We start from the raw sequence: 11,520 nt of genomic DNA on the forward strand, positions 1-11,520 counted from the left end.
CGCGCGAGGTGCGATTACACGGCGAGTGGGCCGTCACGCTTACGGAAATTCAGTATCCTCAAACTGTTTTTCACGTAGCGCGTAACGATAAATACATCGAGCGCGTGCCCGTCTACTCCGTCGTTCCGGACGCATCGGATGTAACGGTGCGGGATTTCGTGAACCCTGGTCTGTACCACGGCGTAGCTGGCGTATTTCGAGAAATTAACGAAACGGATGCCATTAAGGATCATTAGGCGTTCACCGTAACCTCTGCCGGTAATCGTGTGCCGTGCAAACGACAATGCAGCGACGGAATTCATCCCTTACTCATGGCACAGGGATTGCGTCGGATAATCGGCTACATCTACCCGAGCGGTAAAACTGGCTGCGACGACGATGAGATACCCGTGGAACCATCCTTCACCAACGTCCTGCGTCGAGAACCAACGTTAACCGTGAGCTCGCAACAGGCGAATCCAGCGACGCGACACGTATTGCAGTTTTCTTTATAACCCCGAAATACCGACGAACCTCAGGTTTCGGCGTCAATGCTCGTTGCATATGCGCTGTAAGTAGGTGCTTAAAGGAGCAGCCAAATTCAACAAAGCAGAAATACAGGGTATGAGCATGTGTCTGCCCTCCATTTTTTAAATTTTACTTTTTAGGGCAGAACGAATAAACCGAACAATGGGTGATTATACTCGCAACTGAGGAATGGGTGATTATACTCTCGTCGGTAAAATACTCGTAAGAGAAAGAGACAAAATCTCAGACGCGCTTTATTACCTCGATGTTATCGAGACATGAGCGACGAGCGAAGTAACCCTTCGAGCATAAGTCGTATAAAAACCGTAGAAAGATGATTCAGGACGCATCAACGTTAGCGTTTTCTATATTGTGAGAGTAAGCTTCATATGAGTTTGCGAAGTTTAGTGCCAGCAATTCTACCGGAATGGCTGCGCGCTCGCCCGCGAGGTCTTCTCGCTACGTATTTAAGAAACGAAATCATCATTTCTCACGATCTAGCAATGATCGTTACAGTTTTATTTCGTTTTCCATCATAGACGTTTCCCAGAAATGATTCCTACTGAAAAAAAAGACGGTTCGCGGTTTCTCACAACACCAGGTCGCATCTCAGCGTACGACTGTCTCCCCAGTTAAATCAGTTGACGTAGTACAGTTGTGGACATGAATGGCTTCCTTGGGGAGTACGGTGCCGCCGATGCACCATGTTAGGTATTCATGTTCACTAGTGTACATTCGAAGGTGGCAGAGTGCTATGTAACTCCACACCTCAGACGAGGACTTTAGTGTCGATTCTTGTCACTGCGTAGGCGGTATCGCACTCGTCTTAATGCATGCTAGTGAAACTCAAGACGACGGCTACTTTGGTTTAAAATATTGATCGAAACTATATGTTTCAGAGTTCAATCAACGTTTGCGTTTTCTATATTGTTTAGAGTAAATCCGCAAGCGAAGAATCGTTATGTATTTAAACAAAAAAATTGAAAGCATCGTATTTAAAAATAATCGAATGCATCGTATTTCACGATCGTTACAATTTTATATCGTTTTCGAACATAGACGTTTCCTCTGAATGATTTCTGATGAAAATATTTTCGCGCGTTCCTCGCTTTGGTTCACGGTTCGTGGGCACGTGAGGTTGCATCTCCGCGCGCCTGCTCCTGTAGGTTAATCAGCTGACGCTGTATATTCAAAGACGGTAGAACGCTATGTGACTTCACACCTCTGACAAGTATCTAAACTTCGATTCTTATCGGCGCGTAGTTAATATCGGCTTTGCTGTACCGCAAGCTATCGAAACTTAGGACAGCGGTTCCTTTGGTTCGCAATTGCGGTGATTGCCTTTGAATCATCGGTACTTAGCTTACCTCGATGAGACCCGTCGATTTCTTTTGGGTTCTTAAAAAGACAAGATAAATACAAAATTGTTCCCCATAGATTCTTCAAAACATTCACAGAAGACGACACGAGTGTGACTCGCTAATTTTTTCCCAAACCTGTATAATTTTATTCCAAATTATACACCTCCTTCCGCAAATACGGGGGAGATCAAGAAATTTGCTGACTCTGGTCTATCGGTTTTCAGACCGCTTCAAATGTTTATGTTGTTCGTGTACGCGCGGGATTGCATTACCAATTTCTTAGAGCTTGATAACGTACAGATGCAGAATTTCAATGCGACCAGAGGGTCATTTGGTAATTAATCATGGCACCGCGTGATCCGGAATGTGCACGCTAACGGGAGTGTAACATTGGCGACGAAGCGCCGCATCTGCCACCTTTCGAGGAGGAGGAGTATCCTGCCGGGGCACAGGAATCCGCGGAGGATTTTGAGGTCTGGGAGTTCACGGACGGTGTCGGAAGGTGGCCCTTGATGCCGGCAATATGGGCCCCTGTAGCCTGGCTGCGACACACGGGCGAAGAACTCGCCGAACTCCGCATAACATTCCTCAATCTTAGAGATGGAGGCATGTGCGTATATTTCATCACGCTCGATGATGGGACCGTTTGGGTTCTAATAAACGCCTTTATCTACGAGGTTGAGGCTCTCCGCTGTAAATTGGCGTCGTTACGGGCGTGAAATGGTAAATGTGATATTATTTTGTTAAAAAATAAATGGTCATAAATCCGAAGAAACGTTACATCCAATTTAATCGATTTTATTCAAGTGAAATTATTCCTTGGTTTAACAAAATATTTCTTTGGTTCAGGGACATCGTTTTCATATCGAGAGCGGAACCATCCTGTTGCCGGATAATGTGCTATGACGTTAGGATTTGCTCTCCGCGGTATAATATCTTGAAAACTATACTTCCGAAGTTGGCTTGAATTAAGTATGATTAATATGTCTTGTGACGGATTTTCGTCCGTTCTAAGACCACGACCGTAATAGACGACTTGGGATCTTCGGGAAAGTCTAAGGATGGTGTGAGGAGAATAGGATATGTGCCGTTCCGCTCCCGGACCCGTCGGAGCCCGCGAATTCGAGCGAGGAGAGGGACGTGAGGAGGTCGAGGCAGGGGCCCTGACTCCCCAAAACATCCGGGGAGTGGGACCCCTCGTCCCACGGAGGGAGTTCTGCGAGGTAACCGGGAGGTCGCCCACCCGAAAGCGGTACATGGATCAAGTCAGAGTCGTCCAACCGGGTGGTGCGCTCCGACCGAGGAGGTTCGCTGGCACGGGCCACCGGTCTGGTGATCCCAGCTCACCGATGCGGAGAGGATCGACCTAGTGAGGCCCGGAGGCGCCAAGATATACGGTTAGCAGACCTTGCGCGGTGGACAGGCCACAGCCACTGCCGAAGAAGCCGTGGCATTTTTTGAATAGGTCGTCCTCCGCCACCAAGGTCGGTCCCAGGGGGAGCCCCGCCGGCGGATTCCCCTACCAATCTCCGGAGAGCCGGTGACAACCCCCGCGGCCTCCAAGATACCGTACGTTCCCCTCCCATGACGCGCCGGGTAATCCGAGGGGGAGGGGGATATGTCCGGAATTTCGGGTTGCGTAGGATTTTGGAAGAATTCGAAAAGGGAGTCTGATACGAGTGAGTGTCATGTCATGAGTGGTTGTGTGAAAAAGAGGACCGAGGGCGAGGTGCCGATCGATTGCTCCAGTAAGGTATTGAGGTTCCATTCCCGTTCGTTCCAGGGAACTCCAGGGTGAGTATGAAGTTCCACACGATACCGTTCCGTTCCGTTTGCGATATCAGAGTCCCGGGGATCCCAATCTCGCGTCGAAGGATCGAGGCTGTTAACATTTCGGAGGTCTACACCTCTAATGGCGGCTCGGGAGCAATCAGCGAGGGACTCCTGTTCCTGCTGCGATATATGACCGTCTATGATACGATGTAAATATCTTAATATACCACTTTTTTTGTTTACGCTATAGTATAGCTAGTCACCTACTCCCTTAAGTCAGCTACGACCCCGACCTTAACTCTCCATAACTTGCCTCCTGAGCGATACGGGACATGCCGTCCGAGTCCTCTCTTGCCACCCTTCTCTCGGTTTCGGGATATAATTTAGGTGATAAGTTTTGCGATTATGAGTAACGATTCCGATTAGACCGGTTTGTTGGTTCCAGGGATCCAAAAATCAAGTGGCGTCCATTGGATTGTCGGAGAATGGGGAGGGAGGCGAGAGCGCGGACCGACGAAGGTACGCGAGGTTTTCGAATGGGAAAAATCGCGTTACAGTGTGTACCAGGTGTATAATCTTAAATCCGCTGTCTGCTCATAGATTGCGTTAGTGAGCATATTCAGTTACTATGGACACACCATACTTTTATTTTGTATGAGTTTAACATCTGTCAACAATAATCAGTGCACATTGTCAGCAATTTCATACATCAACATATATTTTTCCTTTGATAATCATGTCTAGTTTTTTTGCCAGAAAAAGAGCACATGCAGGAAGCTCTGCTTTTCTGCTTCAATTTGAAGGAATCGGCTGCCGAATCGCATATGCTATACGATGAGGAATATTATTATCCAATGATAAGTACTGGACTACAAGAAATAATTCTATGATATGTAGTGGAACGAAAGAAATAATGTTTACTGTATAATCATTATTACAATGCGAGAAATAAATGACATTACGATATGTTTCTTACATTATCGTAGTGTAAGAAAATTGGCTAATAAAGTTAATAATGAACTTAATAATGACATAGTTTTCTTACCTTACAATGATGTGAGAAACTTTTCGTAATGACATTTGTTTCTCGCAGGGTAATAATTATTGTAGAGTACAAATTATTTCTGTCGTTCCAGTACATATCATAGAATTATTTTTTATACTTCAGTACTTATCATTGAATAAAAAGTAGTAAATTATGGTATACGATGAGGAATGTTATTATCCAATGATAAGTACTGGACTACGAGAAATAATTCTATGATATGTAGTGGAACGAAAGAAATAATGTTTATTATNCGGCCTTCCTAGGACGGCCGCCTCTACGATCTTCGTTTCCTTGCTCTGAAGCTACGTGCACTGCACTTGTACTTCGCACATCTTCCGCCGTCTTCCCTCCTCGTCGACAGCACGCACTTCACACTTTCTCCATATTATATCGTTCCGCGCTGCCCGAACGATCACTTCCAACTGGAAATCCCGGCCAACCCCTCAGACAAGCGAATGCTCTACCTGAGGTGCGGGCTCTTGCGTAATTCCCATGGCTGGGGGCCCCTCAAGCGACCCAGCAATTATCGGATCATGTCCATCGCGTCGGCAACACACTATCCCCCGGTACGGAGGCAGCGCTGCCTCGTACCCTATTTTGCCTTCGGGATCACGATAACCCTGTTCGCCGGCCTGGTCAGGATGTGTCCCCCAGTCCTCACGTCGACGACCCGGACACGCCCATCGCGACCAGGCAGCGTCCCAGTCACAATCCCTTTCGGCCAAACATTTCTTGGCAGAGTATGGTCGGCAATTATGACCAAGTCGTTTATTGCCAATGGCCGCACTTCCTCCTGCCAGCGTTTTCGGGGAAGCAAGGTTGGTAGGTATTCTCTTACCCATCTATTCCAGAACATATCGGCTAGTCTTTGAGCTGTTCGCCACTGCTTTCTCAAGCATAAATCGCCGTCATTGAACTGTCCCGGGACCGGTGCACCCGAAGATGTCCCGATCAAAAAATGATTGGGTGTCAAGCTCTCTTGATCTCGGTGGTCCACCGACACATGTGTCAGAGGTCGGCTATTGACTGTATGTTCCGCCTCCGCCAAGAGGGTAGATAGAGTCTCCTCTTTTGGAGCTCGTTCCTTAAGCGTCACCCGAAGTGCCACCTTGACGCTGCGTACGAGCCTTTCCCAGCTCCCTCCCATGTGAGGCGCATATGGCGGGATGAAATGCCATCTGATTTCCCGATTCGTTATTTCTGTTTTGTAAGCCTCTTGGTCAATTTCTGCGATGGCTCGCCGAAGTTCAGTGTCGGCACCTCGGAGATTGGTGCCGTTGTCTGAGTACATTTCAGACGGCCACCCCCGCCTTGCAGCCATTCGCCTTAACGCCATAATAGCTGAGTCGGTACTGAGAGACGCCGCCAGCTCTAAGTGTATGGCTCTTGTTGTGAGGCAAGTGAACAATACGCCCCATCTCTTCTCTCGGCGTCGTCCGATCGTCACGTCCATTGGGCCGAAATAGTCTACCCCACAATGGGTGAATGGCCTTGCGTGGTGACCCACGCGTGCGTGCGGTAGATCTCCCATCCTGGGCTGCTGCGGTTTCGCTCTCTGCACCCGACACCACTGGCAATGGCTGGCCACCTGCCGTACCGTTGGCCTGAGATTCAGCACCCAATACCGCTGTCTCAGTTCGTTGACCACTGTCTCGGGGCTTCCGTGACCAGCCCTCTGATGGTAATGCATAGCGAGCAATCGCGTGTATGGATGTCGACCGTCCAGAATGACCGGAAACTTCATCGCCTCCGGGATATCTACCGTGGCGCTGATGCGTCCCTGCAACCGCATCAGCCCACTCGCATCTACCGTGGGGGACAGCTGGAATAGTCGGCTGCTTCTGTCCACTGCCTGTCCTTGCTTCAACGCCACTAGTTCTGGACCAAAACTATCCTCCTGGGCTTTCTTCATCCAGAGTCGTTCTGCTCTTTCAATGTATTCGCTGTTAATTCCTGAATTCGATGTTTTCCTGCATCGAGCAATGAATACGAGTACCCACGCCGTCGCTCGCACAAGCCGCAACCATGAAGAAAATCGGTTCACGCTTGGCAGAGAACTCTGGAGCTTCTCAGTACTGACGGCCACAAATTGTCGTCGTTGCTCGCCCCTGGTGCGGTCCAAACCTCGCAATGGTATCGATGTCGGCCATTCCGACTCATCCCGCGTGAGAAAGGATGGGCCCTGCAACCATCTTGAGTTCGCTGTCAGTGTTGTCTCATTGCCTCTGGTTGCATCGTCTGCGGGGTTCTGCTTCGTAGGAACCCATCTCCATTCGTCGACCTTTGTCATGTCGTCGATCTCTCCTAGACGATGCGCTACAAACGCTTTATACTTTCGGGGATCAGATTTTATCCATAATAAGACAGTGCGTGAATCCGTCCAGTATCTACGCTTGGATGCTTTTATTTCATGCTCTTCAGTGATGGTTTGAGCTAATCGGACGGCCAACACGGCCGCCTGCAGCTCCATCCGCGGGATAGAGACTAGTTTCAGGGGCGCTACCCTGCTCTTTCCCGCTATAAATGCGACGTCGGTGGTGGTAGCATCATAGCGTAATCGCCAGTATGCGACCGCGGCGAACGCTTTCTCGCTTGCGTCACAAAAAACATGGAGCTCGGCGTCTATTGGTTGTTGGGCACGAACAGCGTAACAGCGAGGCACAGTGCAGCCCGTGATATTTTTTAAATCTTTCATCCAGCGTTGCCATAGCTCATATTCTTCGTCTTTTAGTTGTGTGTCCCATCCAATGCCGCTACGCCACACGTTCTGCAGCAATAGTTTGCTACGAATTGTAAAGGGCGCTAGGAAACCTTGGGGATCAAACACTGACATTATTACTCGCAGCATTTCTCGTTTGGTGGGCTTGCGCCTCCCTTCCATGATGTCCGTCGGTATCTTCTTCATACTGAGGTCGAAGGAAAGCGTGTCAGTGCAGGGGTTCCACATGACCCCCAGGGTTCTCTCCACAGGGTGCTCACATAATGCCAGGTTGACGTTTCCAGTCGCCGCTTTGTTCGCTGTTAAGCTGCTCTGAACTCGTTCACTATTGCTGGACCACCCGCGGATCTCAAATCCTCCCTGTCGGTGAATCTCGGTCACTTCACGAATTAGGCGTATAGCTTCCTCCTCGGTGTCCACGCTATCCAGGTAGTCATCCATGTAGTGTTTTTTAATGATGGCGTTACAGGCTGTTGGAAATTTTTCTTCAAACGCTCGCGCATTTATATTTTTGACATAAAGGGCCGAACACGGTGACGAAGCGGCCCCAAATATCATTGATGTCATATGATACGTGTCCGGTTGTCGTCCCCGTTCCTCACGCCACAAAAATCGTTGCGCACATCGATCCTCTGGCCGAATCTTGATACGTAAGAACATTTCCTTTATATCACCGGTGAATGCCACACGGCGCTGTCTAAATCGCATGAGGACTCCCAATAGCGAATTTAGCAGGTCAGGTCCACTCAGCAATTTGTCATTCAGAGACACACCCCGCGTCTTCGCGGCTGCATCAAATACTAGCCTTAGTTTCCCCGGCTTATTTGGGTTTGTCACGCCGAAGTGTGGCAAATACCACACTCTTTTTGAGCAATCCTCTGCTTCGCCAACCCTGGTCGCATAACCACTTTCAAGGAGGCTATTCACTTCTTTTTGATATGCCGCGCGAAACTCAGGATTGCGGTCCATTTTGCGTTCTAACGCTTCGAGCCGATTCAGGGCCGTGTTTCGGCTATCCGGGAATTCTATTGTATCGTGTCTCCACAATAATCCCGTCTCCCACTGTCCTTCGATTTGACGTGTTGTGGCATCCAACAGCTTTTCTGCTCGTTGGATCGCTGCAGGTTTCCTGCTCTGCACAGTGATGCCCATTCCTTCGAACGCAAAATTAGCCTTTATCAAGGCATGGAGGTCTTCATTTCTGTGATCGCCTCCCATGTCAGCGTACCCTGCCCCACAGGCCTCCGGATCGTTCAAGGCGAGGGCAAGTTCGCCATTCCCGCGCTTGTTTCTAGATGGGGCGTATCCATGGATAACCCATCCCAGCCCAGTACGAGAGGCTACAGGAGCATTCCGCCCTGCCTCGCGCACTTCGCGGGAAATTATGAGATCCCAGTTATCCTGCCCGAGCAACACCTTGGGGTCCGCATTTGAGTAGCACTCAGCAGTCACACCACCGAGATGTTCGAATCGTTTCAGGTCCTCCTCTCGAAGGGACTGACATGGAAGAGCCAATTGTTGCACCGTACGGGCGCCCGACACCGTATAGCTTGGTCCGTGGGGCGTCCCGCTTATCGCAAAGGTCACCGTTTTACTGTTGGGTTCAGATATTTCCATACCTCGCACTCCTTGTAGGGAAAGTCTGATCTGCGCTCCGTGCGCTCCGATAGCCTTTGCTACACCTGCGTCCACCAACGTCACGGTGGATCCTTCGTCCAATAGGGCGTACGTGTTAACGTCGCCTCGTGGGCCAGTCAGGCATACTGGAAGGACCTTTAATAAAATACGTCGGCTCCCTTGGGACCAAGTATTGGCCGTGACCTCTCTGTCAGTATCCTGAGTTTCTGACCGCGACGGCCCGATCTCGGTCGTCTTCTTGGCCCTTCCAGAAGCACCGTGTAATAAGGTATGGTGTGCTTGATCACACCCTGCGCGGTCACAGCGCGCTGCCTCGCACCGGGACCGCTGATGCTTTTCAACAAGGCATAGAAAGCAGACACCTGTCCGTCTAGCCCACTTCCAGCGCTCTTGGACACTGATCTTCTTAAACTGCGGGCACTGGAATGTGGTATGCCATGCAGCTTTGCAATAACCGCACCTCTCACTCCGACGTGTTCCATCGCTCTTCCCTTTTCGTGTAGGTCGATCGTCGGTTGCAGATTTGTGAGTGATTAGGACAGTATCTCTTTGTAGACGGGCGTTCGCCCGGCGGAGGCCTCTTTGCCCTTCCACGCGCCGTCCAGCTTGGCTCGGGCGCTCCTCGGTTACCCGACAGATACCTGCCTTCGTCACAAGCTCAGCCTCGCAGAACAGAAAATTCGCCAATCTCACCAGTCGAGGTTCCTCTGGCTCCTGACTCCCTTGTGCGAAGCGCGTATACTGGTGAATCAGTGCGGGAGGCATTCTGTCAATGATTTGCGCCCCCAACTCCGGACTATGTAAGTAGCCCAAGTGGTTGGCTGCCTCCATGGCTGCCACACAATTCCTTACTTGTGTGGCGACGACGACCAGATTGCCCAGACCTGCTTCTATTTTAGGCAAGCGTTTTATTTCTTGCAGCACCTTCTGTGCAACCATATCAGGATTGCCGAAGCGCAATTGCAGGGCGCCTATTATTTCAGCAGTCGTCTTCTTCGTGATCATCAGGGACGACACGGCCTCCCTTGCCTTGCCTCGCAAGCATCCGTACAATCGCGCTAGGTTCTCCTCTTCGGAATATGCACCCTTTGCGGTGGATAAGTGAAACGCACGCCTAAACGCGGGCCACTCGAGCACGTCACCGCCAAAGACTGGGCGATCCTTCATCGATGACAATCGGTTAACCAGGTGTCCTGTTGTGCGCTCAGATGCATTGTTTTCTTGCACTGCGTCCAATGTCCGCGTTATAGCCGCGGTTAACTGGCGAATTCCATCACGACTAGACTCGCCCAAGGAACGCGCCGGCTGTTCAGGCTCAACAGTCTTCATGGCTTCATTCATCGGAGGCGACGCAATCCGCTCAGAGTCTTCCATCCATTGGTGGATGTTCCGTTCAATTGCACCTCCAGCCGTGTCGCCAATTGACGCCTCCCGGCTGCCCTGGGCCCGATTCTCATCTTCCGCATCCAGCAGGTCCGCTTGTAACCTTTGGTCCACAAGCTCCAGATCAATCCTCTCTCGTTCTTGAATGGCAGCCTTCCTTATTTTGGCCCGTTCCTCGGCAGCTTGAAGCTCGAGACGTCTCTTCCTCGATGCTGTGCTCGCGCTGGTGACCTTTGAGTGTGTCGATGGCGGACCCCCAGTCCAAGAACGGCTCGGGCCGCCCTCCTGCTGCGCCAGGGGTTGTTCTCCGCCTGCACCTTCACCAGTAGATTCACCAGCGGTTTCAGGAACCGCATCGAGGGGCCTATGCTCACCCGGCTTCGGGTTAGCTCGTCGACCGCGGCCACGCCCGCGCCCTTTTCCTCCCTTGGAAGCACTTCGCGAAGACATTCTTGCTGCTCGTTGTGTTCACCACAGATATCGCACAAAGAATGCCCTGCCAGTCGGGCATCGTTACCCGTGTACGGGTGATTACCCCCACCATGCATACCTCGACCAGGCATCCGGCTCGAAGGACCATTTATTGACGCCAGGCTTAGTTGCCGCTAGGTTACGGCGCTTAGGCGCCCCCTCAGCAGCACGGCGTCCTTTATTTCTTGTTTTTCACCCTCGTCGGTGATTGGTCGGCTACCCGGTCTCGATCCTCTTGCAGGTCTTTACGGGATAACCACGGTCTTGTCGTGGTCGCCCAGGCCCGCCCAGGCCGTCAGCCCGGGACGGACGCGCCGTCGGGCATTACCGGCGCCACAGCGTTATTCCCGTCTCACTTACGAGACACCTCCAACCGCGAACCGCGCACCCCGATCGGTCCACCCCGCGTCGACCCCGCCCAGCCAAGGGGACTTCCAAACCGACCCGTCACGGCCCAGCCGCCGGACCCGGACACGGACACGCGACCCCACGGAGCACAGCCCCAAGTGGGGCGCGCCACACACCCGGGCCACCGGCAGCGCCGATCTCGAGGCACCAAGGCCCCATGACAGGCCGCCCCCCCCCAAAGCGGGCCCTGGAAGCCGACCGGGGAAGAAACC

The 11,520-nt window shown here is 51.3% G+C and overlaps 1 protein-coding gene across 1 annotated transcript; it reads right to left on the reverse strand.

Moving 5' to 3' along the window:
- Positions 1-305: 305 nt before the first annotated feature.
- On the reverse strand, positions 306-10,940 carry LOC111674124. Its single transcript, XM_023433349.1, has 3 exons — positions 10,867-10,940; positions 6,197-10,793; positions 306-413 (listed from the first exon to the last, which is right to left on the reverse strand). The coding sequence occupies exons 1-3, from the start codon at positions 10,938-10,940 to the stop codon at positions 306-308; spliced, it is 4,779 nt and encodes a 1,592-aa protein (XP_023289117.1).
- Between the last annotated feature and the right edge of the window lie 580 nt (positions 10,941-11,520).

This window comes from Orussus abietinus, unplaced genomic scaffold, assembly GCF_000612105.2.
Source record: "Orussus abietinus isolate OABI.00-Male unplaced genomic scaffold, Oabi_2.0 scaffold716, whole genome shotgun sequence".
Lineage (NCBI taxonomy): Eukaryota > Metazoa > Arthropoda > Insecta > Hymenoptera > Orussidae > Orussus > Orussus abietinus.

Coding starts and splice junctions, on each gene's coding strand:
- LOC111674124 (XM_023433349.1), bottom strand. CDS start 10,940: ATGCCCGACTGGCAGGGCATTCTTTGTGCGATATCTGTGGTGAACACA. Junction 10,794..10,866: donor AGCAAGAATGTCTTCGCGAA/GTGCTTCCAAGG, acceptor GGGTGAGCATAG/GCCCCTCGATGCGGTTCCTG. Junction 414..6,196: donor GAGATCTACCGCACGCACGC/GTGGGTCACCAC, acceptor TTCTCGACGCAG/GACGTTGGTGAAGGATGGTT.